Source organism: Podarcis muralis, chromosome 10 (genome assembly GCF_964188315.1).
Source record: "Podarcis muralis chromosome 10, rPodMur119.hap1.1, whole genome shotgun sequence".
Taxonomy (NCBI): domain Eukaryota; kingdom Metazoa; phylum Chordata; class Lepidosauria; order Squamata; family Lacertidae; genus Podarcis; species Podarcis muralis.
In genome coordinates this window covers 44887025-44904777 of record NC_135664.1, presented here as the reverse complement: position 1 = coordinate 44904777, position 17753 = coordinate 44887025, and the positions used below count along the sequence as shown (strand labels likewise).

Here is a 17753-nt window from a genome sequence, read left to right as displayed (position 1 = left end):
AGGCACACATTTTGCGCTGCTCCCATAGGTTCTTAATTCAAGCGACACACGCAGACAACCCGACGCAGTCGCTGATTTTTCTTTTCTTTATATGTGAAAAAATTATTGCCAGGGCGGAAAACGTATTTTATCACCAGTGTCCTGCGATTTAAAGCACATTTGTATGACTCCTGTTATAAATCAAAATGAAGACCCAGGTGGAATCTAGACACATCTAAAAAAAACGATGTGAAAATGCTTTTCTTAAAAAGCATTTTGAAAAATATATTGAATTTGCCACAAGCTTACCATCGCCGTCTGTGTAGCTGAGTCCCTATAGCTGCTTGAATGCAGGCGTAATTCTCGAACAGGATTATTAGGCATTTTCTCCTGCAACAAGACTCTACTTCCTATCACCAGCTTTGGGTTGGGGCTAGTGGCTGGGTGGTATTTGTAGATCTTGATACCATTCTGCGCTTTCTGCAAATGTTTTACCTATATATTCTTACACACTCCTCTCGTGTTGCAGGGAGCAACGAGAAGTTCCAGGACCATTGCTACTGAGGTTTAGTTTCATTTGGATGAGAGAATGCTGGAGACATAAAGATACCTCATTCTGTCTGTATCTTAAAAACTGTCAACCTGCCAAGTATTTGTTGCGGACTCCAGCTCTATAGACGAATAGCTCATTCATTATAGTAATTCAAATACACCAATATTCTAATGTAAAATCCTAGGCTCTAGACATTACTTGAAGCCTTAAAGTTTAAGGCAGAGTAATAGCAATAGACACATTCACAGTGATCATACAGCAAACCCACAAGAATATTTTTTACTTGCAACCAGATCAATGTATTTCCTGCCACTAGGGAAAACATAATGGATAGTGGTCTGCTTAGTGGGAGAGAAGTAGCTTAGAGAGGTTGGGGATCAGTGTTTTCATGCACAAGTTAATCACAGATAGAGGTTTCTTATTTATATTTTTGAAGATTAAATGTGCAAGCTTCTGCAAGCTTCCACCTGTATCAAATCTACTTTTATGACATATAACCTGATAATATTTAGTATTTACATAGTGTGGTATAGAGGTCAGAGTTTTGGATGAGGAGTAAGGAAAGGAGGAGTAAGCCATGAAGTTGATTGGGTGACATTTGTCCAGCCAATCAGGGCTTCTTCACATCATGTCCTGCGGCGACCCTCCACCCCACCCCAAGGAAAACCGCTCTAGCACTCAATCGGAACAAATGGAAATTCAGGTTTTCTCTGAATTGATGTTTGCTCTGATTTAGAGCTAAAAAGTGGGGTTTCCTTGGGAAACAAGCAGGGCAAGCGGAAAAGAAGAAGAAGAAGAGTTTGGATTTGATATCCCGCTTTATCACTACCCGAAGGAGTCTCAAAGCGGCTAACATTCTCCTTTCCCTTCCTCCCCCACAACAAACACTCTGTGAGGTGAGTGGGGCTGAGAGACTTCAGAGAAGTGTGACTGGCCCAAGGTCACCCAGCAGCTGCATGTGGAGGAGCGGAGACGCGAACCCGGTTCCCAAGATTACGAGTCCACCGCTCTTAACCACTACACCACACTGGCTCTCCTACTGCTTGGACCCATGCTTTCTAGGCATGAGACAAGCAGAGGTGTGGACAGGCCCTAATTCTCAGCCTAAACTCCCTCACATGACCAAAGTGACTATTCATCCTTACAAGAACTGTTTACAGTAGTTGAGTGTTTTTATCCATATGGTGCAGATATGTGAATGCAGCTGAAAGTTTGGTTTGACTAAGACCACCAAGTGAATTTATAGCTGAAGCAACATTTAAACCAGGAACTTCCTGGTTCCCATGCCATTTCCTTAGCTGCTATAGTAGCTCTCAGATTAGATAAAATATTAGATAAAGAAGATGCAACAGGAATTTAGAACACAAAGAAATACATAAAGTAAAAATTATCACCAAACTGATAAACAAGGCAGTCCTATTAAAAATGCTTGCTTATAAAAAGCAAATAGTGATTTCAGAGGAGGGGGGTATTGAACTGTGGCATTATGCCACAATTCATTCTATCAGCAGTATATCCGTTACCTGCATTATCTCAAAGATTGTGTACTTTGAGTGATTAATGAACTTGTTTATACCACATGCAATGTTTTTCAGTGACTTGGTTTATTACACGTTAAGAGCTACCAAAGGGTGTAGTGAATATTTATTTTAAAGGTTTATATTAAAATATAAAGAAAGGCTCAAAAAGGCAGTGTTAGAGACACCTAAATGCTTTTTGAAAAACAGTGTGCTTTTGGAAGATGGACACCCCTGGTGGCTGTTGCATGTACAGTAGTGTAAATGAACACAAATAAGAAGTAAAAGTAGTGAACAAATATTTCTTGCAGTAATAAAAGACATAACAAAAGACAAAACAGTAATTCCTCTCCCTTAGGGTAATGCTCTTAAGTTGCTGTAGGCCAAAGAGGAAGAGATTATTTATTTAGAGTATTTGTGCACTACTTTTCAGCCAAAAAGGGACGCGGGTGGCGCTGTGGGTAAAAGCCTCAGCGCCTAGGGCTTGCCGATCGAAAGGTCGGCGGTTCGAATCCCCGCGGCGGGGTGCGCTCCCGTTGCTCGGTCCCAGCGCCTGCCAACCTAGCAGTTCGAAAGCACCCCTGGGTGCAAGTAGATAAATAGGGACCGCTCTGGCGGGAAGGTAACGGCGTTTCCGTGTGCTGCGCTGGCTTGCCACATGCAGCTTTGTCACGCTGGCCACGTGACCCGGAAGTGTCTGCGGACAGCGCTGGCCCCTGGCCTCTTAAGTGAGATGGGCGCACAACCCTAGAGTCTGTCAAGACTGGCCCGTACGGGCAGGGGTACCTTTACCTTTTTACCTTTCAGCCAAAAAGGCTCCCAGAATGGCATATGTACAATAAATTGAAACTAAAGAGTCCCTGTGCACAAACTTAGAACTTAAAAAACACAGCATACAAGTGAAAAGGGACAGGGATGGGAGAGAGGGAGAGTGATCTTGTATTTTGCCACTGGAGTTCTGGCTGGAGAGAGGCCCAAATGGGGAATGCTGGGGGCAGCCTTGGAGCTGCCAGATCCAAAGCTTCATTGTTTCCCAATATTGTGTTCTATTCTGATCCTGGATCCCACAGTACCTAACTGGAGGTAAAGCAAGGCAAGGCTGGTCAGAAGTTGCAGAAGTTTTATAAATAAATAAAAAGTAGTCATGGCCATTAATTTCAGTGGGTCTGCTCTGAGTAGGACTGGGATTGGATACAACCCTTAAACTGGGGGAGAGGCCACCCCCCATTAAAGTGGCAAGAATAGAAGCAGCTGCTAACAGCATCTCCATGAAGAGGAGTTGCAGCAGCAGAGGCAGGGATAATATGAAGGCAGGGGACATAAAGTGTGGTTTACCCCAGGCCCTGAGCCTTCATAGTTCAGGAGTCCATGAATGATTACCTTCCTTTATACTTAAAAAGTAAGGCTGTCATAATTCAGCCCCCATTGGAGGATTTGTAGTGCAGCATCAGAATCCTGAATTTGCATGAAGTTAGAGTGCAGTCCCCATTGGAGGATTTGCCTCATCACAATCCTGGATTTGCAGGGTGCACAGCAGGGGAGCAAAAGAGAAGACAGAATTCAAACTGGTTTTGAACAATAGAGTACAGATTTGAATAAAGAAAACAGAGAGGGGGAAGTGGTGATTTGAAACAACAGCAGATATTTGAGTAGAGTAAGCGGGGGGGGGGGTAACACTGAGGGAGGGAAAGTGGAAGTTTAAAACAAGGTTTGAGTACAGCCCCATATGCAAAAATAAATTTATAAGTCTTTAAAGTGCCACAATATTCTCTAATTGTTTTGCTTGTAATATAAGTTAGGCCTTACATGTGAGGAAATGAATACTGGTCTGATTGTCATTTATCCCTCAATAGTATTGAATATTTTAAAATTTGTAATTTGGCCTTTGCATTTGTATGGGGTAGATCTAGACAGTACTTTAATAAATTCCCTTTATGAAGTTTATGTCATGAACTACATCATGGGAAAATAGTTTGAATTGCTGCATGTTGAATACTCGGATTGTTTGCACAATAGGTGTTTAATTTCCTGTTTGTTCAAAAATAATCTCTGACAGTTATAAACCTTACAGTATATTGTTTGCTCAAGGGAACTGTGGGTAATCTTAGAGTTCATGTTCCTATTTTCAAAGACAACTTAATGGTGCAATCATTCTAACAATCTATGAATGTTTGGAATATGAAATGTGAGTGTGTATACAACATATTAACAGGTTTTTTGTTTTAATGCACTTTTAATAAGTGTTTTTTCTTTAAATTTGAGTAGATGACTGGTTGAGACATTCTGTTTTTGAACTTAATAGGTCTCAAGAGAAGGTGATGTTCAGTTTAGGAAAGTGTAACGTTATGTACAGTAAATGCTAATTTCAGATATACAGTGAAGATTTCTGAATTTGGATGGCTATAACTAACCAGGAAATAAATATTTGAGTCACGGCGGATTGATCAATGAAAAGTAAATTTAGTGTAACATGCACAAGCAAGAACAAACCTCAGCAAGCCTCAGGGTCACAGTCCATCCCACACCCCCAAACACACACAGCCAGAAAGAGAAGTTAAAAAGCTTGCTTTTGCTTTCCCAAACTTTGGCTCATTTCATAGTGTCATCTGGTTCAACAAATTGTGATTAAAGCTATCATCACTTTCAAGCAAGCCCATTTCAAAATGGGGTTATAGATTGGGGCTGATTGACATTACCAGTGCTTTTTTTCCTAAAAAAATATTTAGGGGTACTCTTATTTTGACTCATTGCCAGAGAAAAAAATTGGGAGTGAAGATTGGTATCAGGAATAAAGGGGGATTAAAGATCTATATTGGGATCTGCTGCCCCTGTGGATCCTGCCACCTGAGGCAGTTACTTCACCTTGCCTCGAGTGGACCAGGCCTGCAAGGAATCCTACTTAGATCATGTTGTACAGTTACTTAGGGTAGCACAATATATTGGAGTCGTTCTAGGAATGTTCTGTGCCATTTGGTGTTCGTTTTAACCATATCTAATTTGTGAGCAACTCCATCACTTCAAATATAAATATAGCTGCTGGTATTAATCATGACACTAATTCTTTCTCTGAAGGCAGTGGGGAGAGGTTGAGAACCTGCATTCATTTATAATCCATACATTTGAGTTAATTTATCTGAATTTTGACAAATGGATCAATAGTAGATTGTTCATGGGCATTTTTAATTGATTGGTTCTTTGGAAATGCCATCCTATGAATATGTGTGTGTGTACACATATGAAGAATTATACAGCCAGACACTTCTTGTTAGCAGCAGGTCAAACACAAAAAATGAAACTAAAAACTCGAAGTAAAGCACAGTGTTTATTTAGTGCACACGGGAACTTCCTTTTTGCCTCTCATTTTACAGCTACCACGAGTTACTTGGAAAAGCTAAACAAACAAGGGGCAGCCATCTGATTTATCCTTCTGCATTAATGGTCTTTTAATTTTATTTCCATTTTAACTGGTTTTCTTCCATTATCTTCTTGGCCCCTCCTCTTCCCCCTACCCATCATGTTGTGTCTTTATCTCACGGTGACTAATGCCTTGGTTTTATAGCTCTAATGTTCTCAATGGCAAACATGAACAAGCAACCTTTGGCCCCTTCGCATTTCAGAAGTTTTGCTGCTCTTATATGCTCGCAAGCAGAAGTACCCGCTGGGCAGGTGCGGGTGGAAAGGGAGCTAAGAAAGGGAACGGAAGGACGTATTTGAGAGAAGAAAAACTTGACCAAATATCCTCGCTTTAAAATATCAAGCGTGCAGTACGCGCAAGAAGCAACGCTGGCATGGACTACGAGGCATCATGAGAGAACAAAAAGTGGATCAGATTTTTGGGGGACTGCTCTTCTTGACCCAGCTTCTGTGGCATGCTGGTGGTGTGATCAGATGTGACAAAGGTGGCTACATGATCAATGTAATGCTCATGAATGACTCTATGCTTCCAGTGAGTGCAGGAGAAATAGAACCAGCTGTGGAATGGGGCATGGAACTGGTGAAAGATGACCTGAAAGGTAAGAGCATTTCAGTATCTTTTGAGGGTCAAATGTCAGGCCCTGAGTCTATACAAAAGAATGCTTCCACAGGCTGTCTTCCTTTCTGCCTAGCACTGCTGCTCACGTATTATCCGTCTTTCACCACGTGAACCATGCGGTAGTCACAGTTGTTTTATTGTCTTTTGGGTCTTGGCAGAAAGGTGGTTGATGGTTATGATTACTTTGGTTATGGTTGCCATTATGTACCGTAAATCTTTTCAAGTTGTAAGCTGCCTTGAGCATGGTTTTAACTATAGAAAGGTGGGATAAAAAAATAAAATGATGATGACGATGATTCACTACTATACTAATTGAGTGCTTATGTGTTCCTTAAAAATGTGACAAACCTGAAGTACTTCCTTTCCAGGGAAAATCCCCCACCCTACTGTTCCATGAGTGTCTATTTTAAAACTGTTTTTAGTTACATGAAAGACACTTCCCTATCTGCAACTGAAACAAACGTCACTACCCATCAATACAAGCAAACAGAGGATATGATCCTACTTCACGGAATGAATGTCATAAGAAGTGCACAGTGGCCAATTTGCCTTCCACATGACAAAACTAGTGGGGATTGTTTAAAGTATGCTATTCCATTAACATTTCTCTTAAGGAAATGCTTTTGTGTTTTTAATATTGTGATTTTATGTTGTGAACCGCCCTGAGATCTATGGGTATATTTAATAAATTATTATTATTATTATTATTATTATTATTGAGAAAATTTACATACTTGATCAGGCAGCCCTACAATCAATGCCTAGTCAGATAATTATCATCTCTTTATTATTTATCTACTTATTTACACTCTGCTCCTTACAACTTGGTTTACAAGATTCACAAGTTCATCATCTGTAAATCAATAAAATCGAAACAGCCAAAAAGTTGTCAAATAAAATTATGAATTGGAATCATACTTTATTTTTAAAAGTATGTTTTAAATCAATATTTTTATATTATTAAACTTGGGGGTGCCTCCTGCTTGCATTGCTCACCTGCCACCCACTTACCACCCAGCTACCACCTATGTCTTAACAAACTGTCCTAACTGTTCCTCTGCAGCACGCCTGGGCTGCCCACCACAAACACCCCTCAATAACTTACTTACTCGCCTGCCTGCCTGTGCCACTGACTGTTTTGTACTCATGTTGCAGCAGGCTGCAGCATCATGACATTTGTTCTTACAAAAACATCATATAGTTTCAATACCTAACACTCCTGCATTTTGTGTTACAGCAAACAGCGTGAATGTGAATGTCAGTGCCGCATTTGATGGCATCGACACGTCGCTGTACGTCTCCAATGGCTGCCGCACCAGCACATGTGAAGGTGTGGAATTCATCAAGCAGATCTATGTGAGTATTAAGGCGCATATGTAGGAATCATCCTTTTAGGTCAGGAGTGGGGAACTGGATGCCGCCGGTGGGCCAAGTCCTTAGCTCCCCTTCCACTTGCATGTCAACTTTAGCAGTGGGCAGGACCACCCACCTGTCAGTCACATAACATAACACTGATATCAGGGGAAGCATTCTCCTCTGCCCATGCAATTCGCAAACCTCGCTTTTGGCACGGACCTGTGTCTTTACCTGCCAAACCCCTGACATCAGGTATTATGTCAGGTGTGGGGCATCTGGGTGTAGCTTAGCCACAATGGCCTAGTGGGGCCTAGTGGGGCAAATGGGGAGTCCTGGTGGGCCTAGTTGCTCCCATAAACCAGGAGTTCCTCACCAAATAAAGAGCAAGTGCTGGCTAGAAACCAAATACATCAAGCACTGGCTTGATGTGCATGTTTTAAAAAGCTCATCATAATCCATGATTTAAAAACTGTTACATTCCCTTCCAGTTATGTATCAGTGTGCTTCACTGTAAATCTGCTTGTGCTACCATTTTAATACAGGTTAAGTACTTAATTCATTCCGGAGGTCTGTACTTAACCTGAAACTGTTCTTAACCTGAAGACCACTTTAGCTAATGGGGCCTCCTGCTGCCGCCGCACCGCCGGAGCACGATTTCTGTTCTCATCCTGAAGCAAAGTTCTTAACCTGAAACACTATTTCTGGGTTAGCAGAGTGTGTAACTTGAAGCGTATGTAACCTGAGGTACCACTGTACTTAAAGGGCACAGTTATTTCTTAGACAGGCACCTACTGTACATAGTTTTAATTCATGCTCCTGTAGAGGCCATAACGTCTCTCTTACTTTTTAATCTCCATTTGTAGGCTCTGTTATCCAACACTCATCTTGTTTTTATTACTGCAGTGTCTTAGTATCTTCCAGCCATTTGCTCCATTACCACAGTATTACTTTGCATCTGCATGATTGTCCATTAAACTTTATCCACCCCTCGCCTCATGTCGGTCTTTTCTATTTCAGGCTGATAAAAAACTTGGGTGTACTATTCTAGGCCCAACGTGCACCTTTGCCACATTCCAGATGGTCTCGTAAGTATCAGCTGAAGTGTTCTATTCAAATAAGGCTAAATATTGAATAAATGTGATGTCGGCTTAAGAGCCTAGCAAACACTTGTGAAAAAAGGGGTGCCCTGGCCACTTTTGGCTCTTGCCCTACCTACTTCCAACATGTGACTCCCAACAGATGCCCCTAGAAGGAATGCGGTGAGAAAACAACGGTTCCCTGCCCATTTTAAAGCATGAAAGAGGAAATGAAATGCAAGTCTTGCATCAATCCTCTTTATCAGCACCATTTAGAAAGAAGAACTGAGCACTCTTAATGGTTTAATTAGTGCATATTCTTCATAGGATGACATCTGGGTTCAAAGCAATGGGACTGACGCTGTGGAGCATGTTTCCTTTATGTTTGTTCTCACACACAGAGGTATTAACTATTCAGAGCCATCTGCCCAGTTTTTTTCTGAGAGAATTTGTAGTATAGTACTCATAACTTTTTGGCTTCATATTTATTTTGAAATCAAGGCAAACAAAAGAAGAAACCAAATTATGTGAATACTTAGAATTAGCAAAGATGACAGGGAATCAGAAACCAAACAAATCAAAAGTTTAACAGTGAGTGGGAGTGGAATAGAGTATATTTAGAAAAACATTGCTCCCAAACAAAATCCTTAATATGCTTTGATTAATTTTCGCAAATTAAAGAACAGATAGATAAAGTATGTTATGTAAGAGCAATGAACGAAAATGTGAAAAGGACACAGTTTAAAAGAAAAAGAAGATGTAAGGACCTGTAGTGAGGTGGAGGGGAAGTCATCTTTAAAGACATATGGTTGTAATGCTATTTAAAGTGGAGGTATTCTGATTTTTCTTTATGTACCTTATTATGTTTTGAATAATGAGTGGAATAAATGTATTATTTGACAAATTTAATAAAGATTATTGCAGAAAAACGAAAGAAGAAAGGATTGGAAATATGGCCCATATTGATAAAGTATCTATCAATGTAGCAGCCGTACTGAAATTATTTTCTTTTCTTCATGTGTGGTGGTCTTGTAGTAAGGCTTACTGGGAAATGATATATAATGAATTGAAAAGGATGTTTAAAATAACATTTGTAAAAAAAACAACCCCCAAAACCAGAAGCTTTCCTTTTGGGAATTATAGAGGTAGAACTACCAAAACTGTATATAAATATATTCATGTATGCAACCACAGCGGCAAGAATGTTATTTGCCCAAAAATGGAAAGAAGAAAAAGTCCTGACAAAAGAAAACTGGATATAAAAACTTTTGGAACGTGCAGAAATGGCGAAAATTATTGGAAAAATAAGAAATCAAAATAACAAACTTTTTACAAAAGAATGGAAATGGTTTATTGTATATTTACAAACAAACTGTAAACAGATAGGGACATTGGCAGGATTATTGTAATAACCTGCAGTTTCATAAGAGCATGTATTTAAAGTAGATGAATAAAAGAATAAGTTAAGTTAATTTAGAATATGCAGGAAATACAAAAAATAAATTTAAGGAACTGCATAAAGAAGAGGAAGTCCAGTTTTGAAATGTTAGAATGATTGTAAAACTACTGAAATGTATATAATTTAAAATCATAAATAAAAATGAAAAACTTTTCTTTTCTTTTGTAGATTAGAGACGGAGTTGGTCCCACCTCTGATCTCTGCAGGGAGTTTCGGGTTGACTTGTGATTACCAAGAAAAGTTAACAAGGCTGTTGACTCCAGCCAGGAAGGTGAATTACTTCTTGGTTGATTTCTGGAAGAATTCCACGTTGCCATTCAAAAGTGTCACATGGGAAACTACTTACATCTATAAGGAAGACAATGACACTGAAGATTGCTTCTGGTAGGGAATTTTCCCAGTATATCCAATGTTTCAATTCTTTTTCAAACTCTTTCTGTTTTTACATAAAAGACTTAAATCACATATTGATAGTATTGTTGACTACTTGCAATGGGAATTGGCTATGCCATTTCCTGCTTGGCAGAGTCTTCTACGCTGTTTGAAATAACTGGAGTGTTGGTTGGGAGAGGAATTAGGGTATAGTATTAAAAAGAGAATTCCCTGGATGCCTAAGATCCAGGTTTGGGGCAAGTACTTTGGCGAGAGAACCCCAGCAGAGATTTAAAATCACAAAATATACAGCAAAGTAAAGTGTGGAAATGTAAGAACTTTAAAATATTTGCTTTTAAGCTGCTTCCAAAGTTCCCCCTTTCCTTAGCATAGAAAGAGACCACACATTTGGTAAGTTAAAAATGATTTACAGTGGTACCTCGGGTTAAGTACTTACCCGTATTTTTCGCTCTATAACACGCACCAGACCATAACACGTACGTAGTTTTTAGAGGAGGAAAACAAGAAAAAAAATATTCTAAACGAAATAGTGATATATGATTTTTGTGGTTCATGCTGTGGCCACAGACATGTGATCTGACAGTGAGTTTGGAGTAGCCCAATGCAAAAATCCTGAGGATCCATGTGGATCCATGCTTTGTAACCACGGAGGAGGGAAGGAAGGGGAACCATGGATCCTCTGCTTGCGACTGCAGCAGATCCCCCCACCACAACCCGCAGGCATTTGCTCCATAACACGCACAGACATTTCCCCTTACTTTCTAGGAGGAAAAAAGTGAGTGTTATGGTGCAAAAAATACAGTAATTCATTCTGGAGGTCCATTCTTAACCTGAAACCATTCTTAACCTGAGGTACCACTTTAGTTAATGGGGCCTCCCACTGCTGCTGCCGCACCACTGCTGCACGATTTCTGTTCTCATCCTGAAGCAAAGTTCTTAACCCGAGGTACTGCTTCTGGGTTAGCGGAGTCTGTAACCTGAAGCGTCTGTAACCTGAAGTGTCTGTAACCCGAGGTACCACTGTACTTACAAACTCTTCAAGAGTCGGATTCATATGCTTTTTATATAGCAGTAAGAAAATACAGGCAGTAAAACGTAGGTTGCAAAGTGATGAATGGTTCTAAATTATTTGTATAGAAACATAAAGATGGAGTGAGCTTGTTTACTCTTGCTTGGGGATAGGGTAAGGACCCAAACCAATGGATTCAAGTTACAAGATTATGACTAAACATCAGGAGAAACGTACTGAAAGTAAGAGCTGTTAGACAGTTAGATTTCCTTGGAGGGTAGTGGACTGTCCTTCCTTGGAGGTTTCTAACCAGAGGTTAATGCTTTAGTTGACATTCCTGCATTGCAGGGGGTTGGACTAAATGACCCCTAGGGTCCCTTCCAGCTCTACAATCTATGATACTATGTTCAACAATTTGGTTTCTGAATTCTGCACCAACAGCAGTTTCCAAATTCTCTTCAAAGACAGCCTGACATATAACATATTGCAATAGTCCAACCTAAAGGTTACCAGAGCTTAGACAACAGAAATTATGCTATCCCTGTCAAGATAAAGGCACAGCTGGGCCACCAAATGAAACTGATGGAAAGCACTTGGCACTTCCAAGGGTTCCATAAGTACCCACAAGCTATGAACCTGCTCCTGCTGTAAATGACTGCTAGGCTAGTGGGGATGGCAGATTTTTAAAAAATGAACCCATGCTTACAGAATAAATATATACTGGCTTGTTCATGATATTAATTGTTCTAATAGTACTGATATGTGTGAGGTACCTTACTTCTTAGAGGCCCTCACACCAAACCTTTAGCCCAAATCTATGCCATTGCCACAAGCTGATTTGCAACATTCATTTCCTATTCCAATTTCAAGGTATATGAATGCTATGGAAGCTTCAGTGACCTACTTCTCTATAAACATGAAATTCCGGGAGATCCTCAGGAGCTCAATAGAACTACAAAGGATTGTGAATAATCCAAAAAGAAAAAGTAATGGTAAGGAGAAAATAAGAGTTTAATTGTTTCTTTTTTAATTTCCCCCTTTTTTGTGGTTCTTATTTTTATCTACATGCAGCCTTGAGTCCCGTCAGGGGAAAAGGGAGAAAAGTGAATTAATGAAAAAATAAATAAATAAGAGTACTTTGTCTCTGAAGTCCATTTGGTTATACACTTTCTGGGTATTTATAATCTGAATATCAAATGGCGAATTCTATTAATGGAAGAGGAAAGAAGGAGGGAGAGAGAGAGAGAGAGAGAATTTCTATGCTGTACAGATTTTCCCCGCTGCTGTTTCCTGAACACTTGTCTGTTTTGCTCCTGATACTGGGCTCAAACAGGGTGCTGCTCTCCAGAAGAAGTCTTAAGACTCTTTTTCTAAAGACCTTCTTGCATAGATTGTTTCTGAAGATGTAGCATCATTATTAATATTATTAAACTGTGCAATTGGTTTCCAGAAGACATGGGGACTGAGATCAACTTAGCTTTAAAGGAGATTAGGCAGTCGTGGAAGATAAGGCTTTAATAGCTACAAGCCATGTTTTGGCATATATTATTGCCTCCAGGATCAGAGGTAGTACTACACCTCTGAATACTGGCAGACATTGGATGGGTTTAAACAGTGGGGAAAAGATTGTTATCGGTGTCCCGCTTGGGGGCTTCCTGAAACCATCTGATCTTCTACTGTTGGAGTAAGTATGCTCAGTGCTTTTCTCCTAGAAAAATGGGTCCCAGTACTCACGCGAAGTTGCTACAGTAAGTACCACATTTTAAACCAGTGCTTTTCTCCCAGAAAAACGGGTGCTGGTGCTATGTACCCTTGAGTACCCCCAGAAAAAAGCACTGAGTATGCTGGACTAGATGGTAGGACTTTCCTCTGCTCTTTACAGACATGGTCTACCCTTTAAAGCTCTGTGTCTAAGTGCCATCTCCCCCCTTTTTTTGCTTCGGGGCTTTCCTTGCGCAAACCTGCTCTTTAAAGCTCAATCAGAGCAAGCAACAATTCCAGGGCTAGGTTGTGGGGGGGGACACACACGCTCAGACACGGAGCTTTTAAGCGAAGACCTGTGTCTGGAAAGAGCCGGGCAAAAGGTGTGGATGGGCCATTAGTCTGATCCAGCAATGTTCTTTTTTATATTTTTATGCAACTACGTATTTTTCGCTCTATAAGATGCACCAGACCATAAGACGCACCTAGTTTTTCAAGGAGCAAAACAAGAAAAAAAAAAAATTCTGAATCCCAGAAGCCAGAACAGCAAGATGGATCGCTGTGCAGTGAAAGCAGCGATCCCTCTTGCTGTTCTGGCTTCTGGGATAGCTGTGCAGCCTGCATTCGCTCCATAAGATGCACACACATTTCCCCTTACTTTTTAGGAGGGGAAAAGTGAGTCTTATAGAGCAAAAAATACGGTATGTCCTTCCTCCTTCTCATTGTCTCCTAGAACACTCAACTCCCACTCCAGCGCAGGAAATGAGCCTATTGCTTCTCTCCTTTGCTCTCGGGAAGAACTTTCAAATGCCAAAATGGTAAACTACTGGAAGGCTACTTCCTCTCCTGATAAACATCACATGGCTGTGTTATCCAATTTACATTATTGGTCTCTAGATCCTGCAGAAGTTTTCTGGGACCCACATGCCTGCAGTGAGGATCTGCTCTGATGGTTTTACCTCTTCCTCTGTTCTAAATCCTGTATTTTCAAAGTAGGAATAAAAATGGCTTATCCACTGACTCTCTGTCTATCATGCTCTTGTTTGCAGTGATCATCACATGTAGGTCTCCAGGTGACCTTAAAAGACTCCTAGGAAAAGCAGAGGTGGATGAGGACATAGTTATCATCCTGATAGATCTTCACAGGTAAAAATGTTACAATATCGGGGGTGGGGTTGGAATCTAATGAGTAAAAAGGCCGTTTTATATGTGGAATAGTTTTCCCCCCAAGAGTCACATTGAGTGCTGAGTATAGATTTTCATTTAAATAATAATAATCCTGTGTCAGTGCAACCTAAATTTTGCACTACATTTAAGAATGGGGGTTACTCTGAGACCTGTATAAATCCTGTAAACAATATTATGTTATAAATATGATTTTCTGTCACTGGTTCCAATTCTGCTAGAAATGGAGTGGGACAAGGCACGGAGAATCCCTTCACTGACTTCTAAATTTGCCACCATAAGGTCTAGAAGAGAAGCCTGTGTGTGAGCGTTTAAACTGCTGCTTGTTAAGTTTTGTTTTAACAAATTTCCATAATTTGTTATAATTGAAATGTGCGTCTTCAATAATGAATAGGTGTATATCAGCAGGGAATCATGAAAGTTTTGCTTAGTAAATCTGTTTTCCATTTCCTCCAAATTGAAGCCCATTCATTCAGATGTCTTTAGATTGTTCTAAGATCCTAACAAGTATAAATCATTAAGGAATTTGATTATAATATCAAAGCTTTCTGCTGTAGTACGTTTCCGTGAAGCTAAGCACTATTTACTACCAAAGGGGTTCTAAGAAGGGAAGAACTTGTAAAATGCTGGATGAGAACATAAGAGTTCAGTTTTTATTGTTATTCTGGATTTGGAACTGCAAACTGAAGGAGAGAGAAATGTTTATTCATTACCATGTTGGGATTTCCACCAGTAGGCATGCTACAAGACAGCTTTGTTTTTGGTGGTGATAACATAGGCTAGGTATATTGTGTTGGAGGTAAAATATAGTGATAGGTGGAAAGGTTAGGCCTCTCTTTTAGCACACCACTACTTGGCTTCAAATTGCACAAAAGCAATGTGTAGGCTCGGTTGTCTAACTTTATATTCTAGGCAAGTTCCTTTGAGACTCCTTTTTAAAAGGTAACAATCATACAAATGCACTGAAATATAAATAAGCAACCCATTCCTTCGCAAAATCAATACATTCACCACCTGTATGCTGCCAACATGCACTTTTTCTTGTTGACTTTTAAAAATCTGCGAAATGGGTGAGCGATATTCAAAACTTGCTTTCACATTTTTCATGAATGCACTCAGCAATTGCAACAGTGTTAGGAAACAGGGCTACACACCTCACACCCCAAGCCATTGGCAGCAGTGTCAGTCTCAGTCGTACTGCATCAGAGGGGTCTTCTGATCTTCTCCCTCTTTAACACATCTTGCCAGCTACATATAGTTCTGTCCCACAGGTCCAAATACAGACCAGGCAAAGGATAGACGGATGCCCCAAAGGACCCAGTTGCAGGGATTCCAAAGAAAGATGCACAAAATGCCCCGAGTGATCAGTTCTAGTGCTATATTGTGGAGCTATAGCAAGAGACTTACACACAGCAACGCAACGCAGGATTCCTTGCTACCACACCTTAAGATGGCTTTGTCTGTTGGGGGCTAATACGTTAAGCATTACTTATACAAAAAGCAAGTTACAAAAGCTGGCAACAATAGCCCAATTACGGCAACTCACCCCTGCCTTAGAGGTCGCTTCCCACCTTTCATCCCTCTCTCGGATAAGGGAGTAGCTGACTGAACCAAAACTACAGCTTCAAAGCAAACAGATAAGCATATATGATACCATTTTACAGCTCGAGCCAATTAGTCCCAGGGTCATCTTGAGTACCAAGTTGGCGTTTACAGGTCTTTCAGTACATTTTCACTGTTTGGTTCTACACACCTATGTACACAGGCATAGCAATACAGACTCATCTGGATTTGGGTCTGAAAGACCAAGGTATGGGTGCATTAAGGGTAAGTTGTAAGCAAGTACAATCTGTGGCATCGCACAACATCCTTGCTAATCATGGGGCACATCTGTTAAGGCATCTATCTTGGCTTCTGCTTTCCTGGTTTAGTGTAGCTTGAATAAACATGGGATAGCCTTGTCTCTATATTAAACCATCAGGGTTGTTGTTGTTTTAAAAAAAGAAAAATAGTTATTTAATCAACATTTGCTTCATTTGTCATTTGGTTGACTAAATGCTCTTGCTTCTTATTACATTTGGGACTCTTGTGCTCTCTGTTTTCAGCAATGTGTACTATGAAGATGCTCCCTCATACAGTTACATGAAGAATGTCCTTGTCCTGACTCTGGAACCATCAAACTTCACTGCAGTTTCAAACAGTAGTGGGATTCCTTGGACTCCAGATGCAACGCCTTGGGTGATTTTATTTTATAATAATTTATTTGCTCACTGCTGTTGTGCTCCTACAACACAGCCCTGGAAAGAGAGCCCTTTCTGATCATAATTGTTCCGCGGGTCTGAAGGCAAAGTTAAAGGGAGCAGCAGCAGACCAGTATTGCTGAATGCCGATTTTCACTATGTAAACTAAGCAACAGTGAAGCAATGGGTTGCCAGTGATATTCAGCAAAGACGTCAACCTGCCAGTTTTCCTTTCAGTTCCAGACATCCTGAATCTGTGCAAGCCCCCACTCCTACAGTCACCCAGCCTGCCCAATACTTAAGCATTTTGAATGTACAAGACTGTGTCTGAGCAGCCCTTCAATAAATAAGCACATTCCAGTTGGCATCCCTCTGTAGGAGTAGAAGTAGCATTTGTTGCAACATCAAATTACAGTATAAAAATATAAATACAGTCGTACCTTGGATCTCAAATGCCTTGGCTCCTGAACAAATTGGCTCCTGAATTATCAAAACCCGGAAGTGAGTATTCCAGTTTTTGAACGATTTTCGGAACCCAAACGTCCAGTGCGGCTTCCAATTGGCTGCAGGATGCTCCTGCAGCCAATTGAAAGCTGCGCCTTGGTTTTCAAATGGTTCCGGGAGTCAAACGGACACCCGGAATGCATTCTGTTGGAGAACCAAGGTATGACTGTATAAAAAATATTTTAAAACACAAAATACATAATAAAATTAGAAAAACAAACAAACCAATTATCACTGCTCCCACTGCACATTTAAAAGGGCATTGGATGTCAGTGAGCCAAAGATCTGGTTGAAGAGGACCATTTTCACTTGGCGCCTAAAGGTGTACAGTGGTACCTCGCAAGACGAATGCCTCGCAAGACAAAAAACTCGCTAGACGAAAGGTTTTTCCGTTTGCGAGTTGCCTCGCAAGACGAATTTCCCTATGGGCTTGCTTCGCAAGACGAAAACGTCTCGCGACTTTGTTTCCTTTGTCTAAATAATAATTCGCAAGACGAAAAATTCGCTAGACGACAAAACTTGCGGAACGAATTAATTTCGTCTTGCGGGGCACCACTGTATAATGAAGTCGCTAATCGAACCTCCCTGGGGAGAACATTCCACAAACAGGGAGCCACTGCAGAAAAGGCGTGTTCTCGTGTTGCCACCGTCCGGACCTCTTGTGGAGGAGGCACATGAAGAAGGGCCTCAGATAATGAACACAGAGTCTGGGTTAGTTTATATGGACAGAGGCAGTCCTTGAGGTATA

At 40.6% G+C, this 17753-nt stretch overlaps 1 protein-coding gene across 2 annotated transcripts in view; it reads left to right on the top strand.

Annotated features, from left to right (window-relative positions):
• Positions 1 to 3574: 3574 nt before the first annotated feature.
• Positions 3575 to 17753, top strand: part of GUCY2C (guanylate cyclase 2C) — a 51035-nt gene continuing 36856 nt past the window's right edge. The window contains exons 1-8 of one of the 2 annotated variants that reach the window (XM_028745952.2): positions 3575 to 3703; positions 5667 to 6062; positions 7320 to 7438; positions 8456 to 8523; positions 10142 to 10357; positions 12246 to 12367; positions 14126 to 14222; positions 16367 to 16499. In XM_028745952.2, coding sequence (XP_028601785.2) covers positions 5855 to 6062; positions 7320 to 7438; positions 8456 to 8523; positions 10142 to 10357; positions 12246 to 12367; positions 14126 to 14222; positions 16367 to 16499 — 963 coding nt within the window. In that variant the 5' untranslated portion in view covers positions 3575 to 3703; positions 5667 to 5854. Of the gene's footprint in view, positions 3704 to 5348; positions 6063 to 7319; positions 7439 to 8455; positions 8524 to 10141; positions 10358 to 12245; positions 12368 to 14125; positions 14223 to 16366; positions 16500 to 17753 lie in introns of those variants that run through there. The other variant, XM_077935435.1, reaches the window with a different exon arrangement.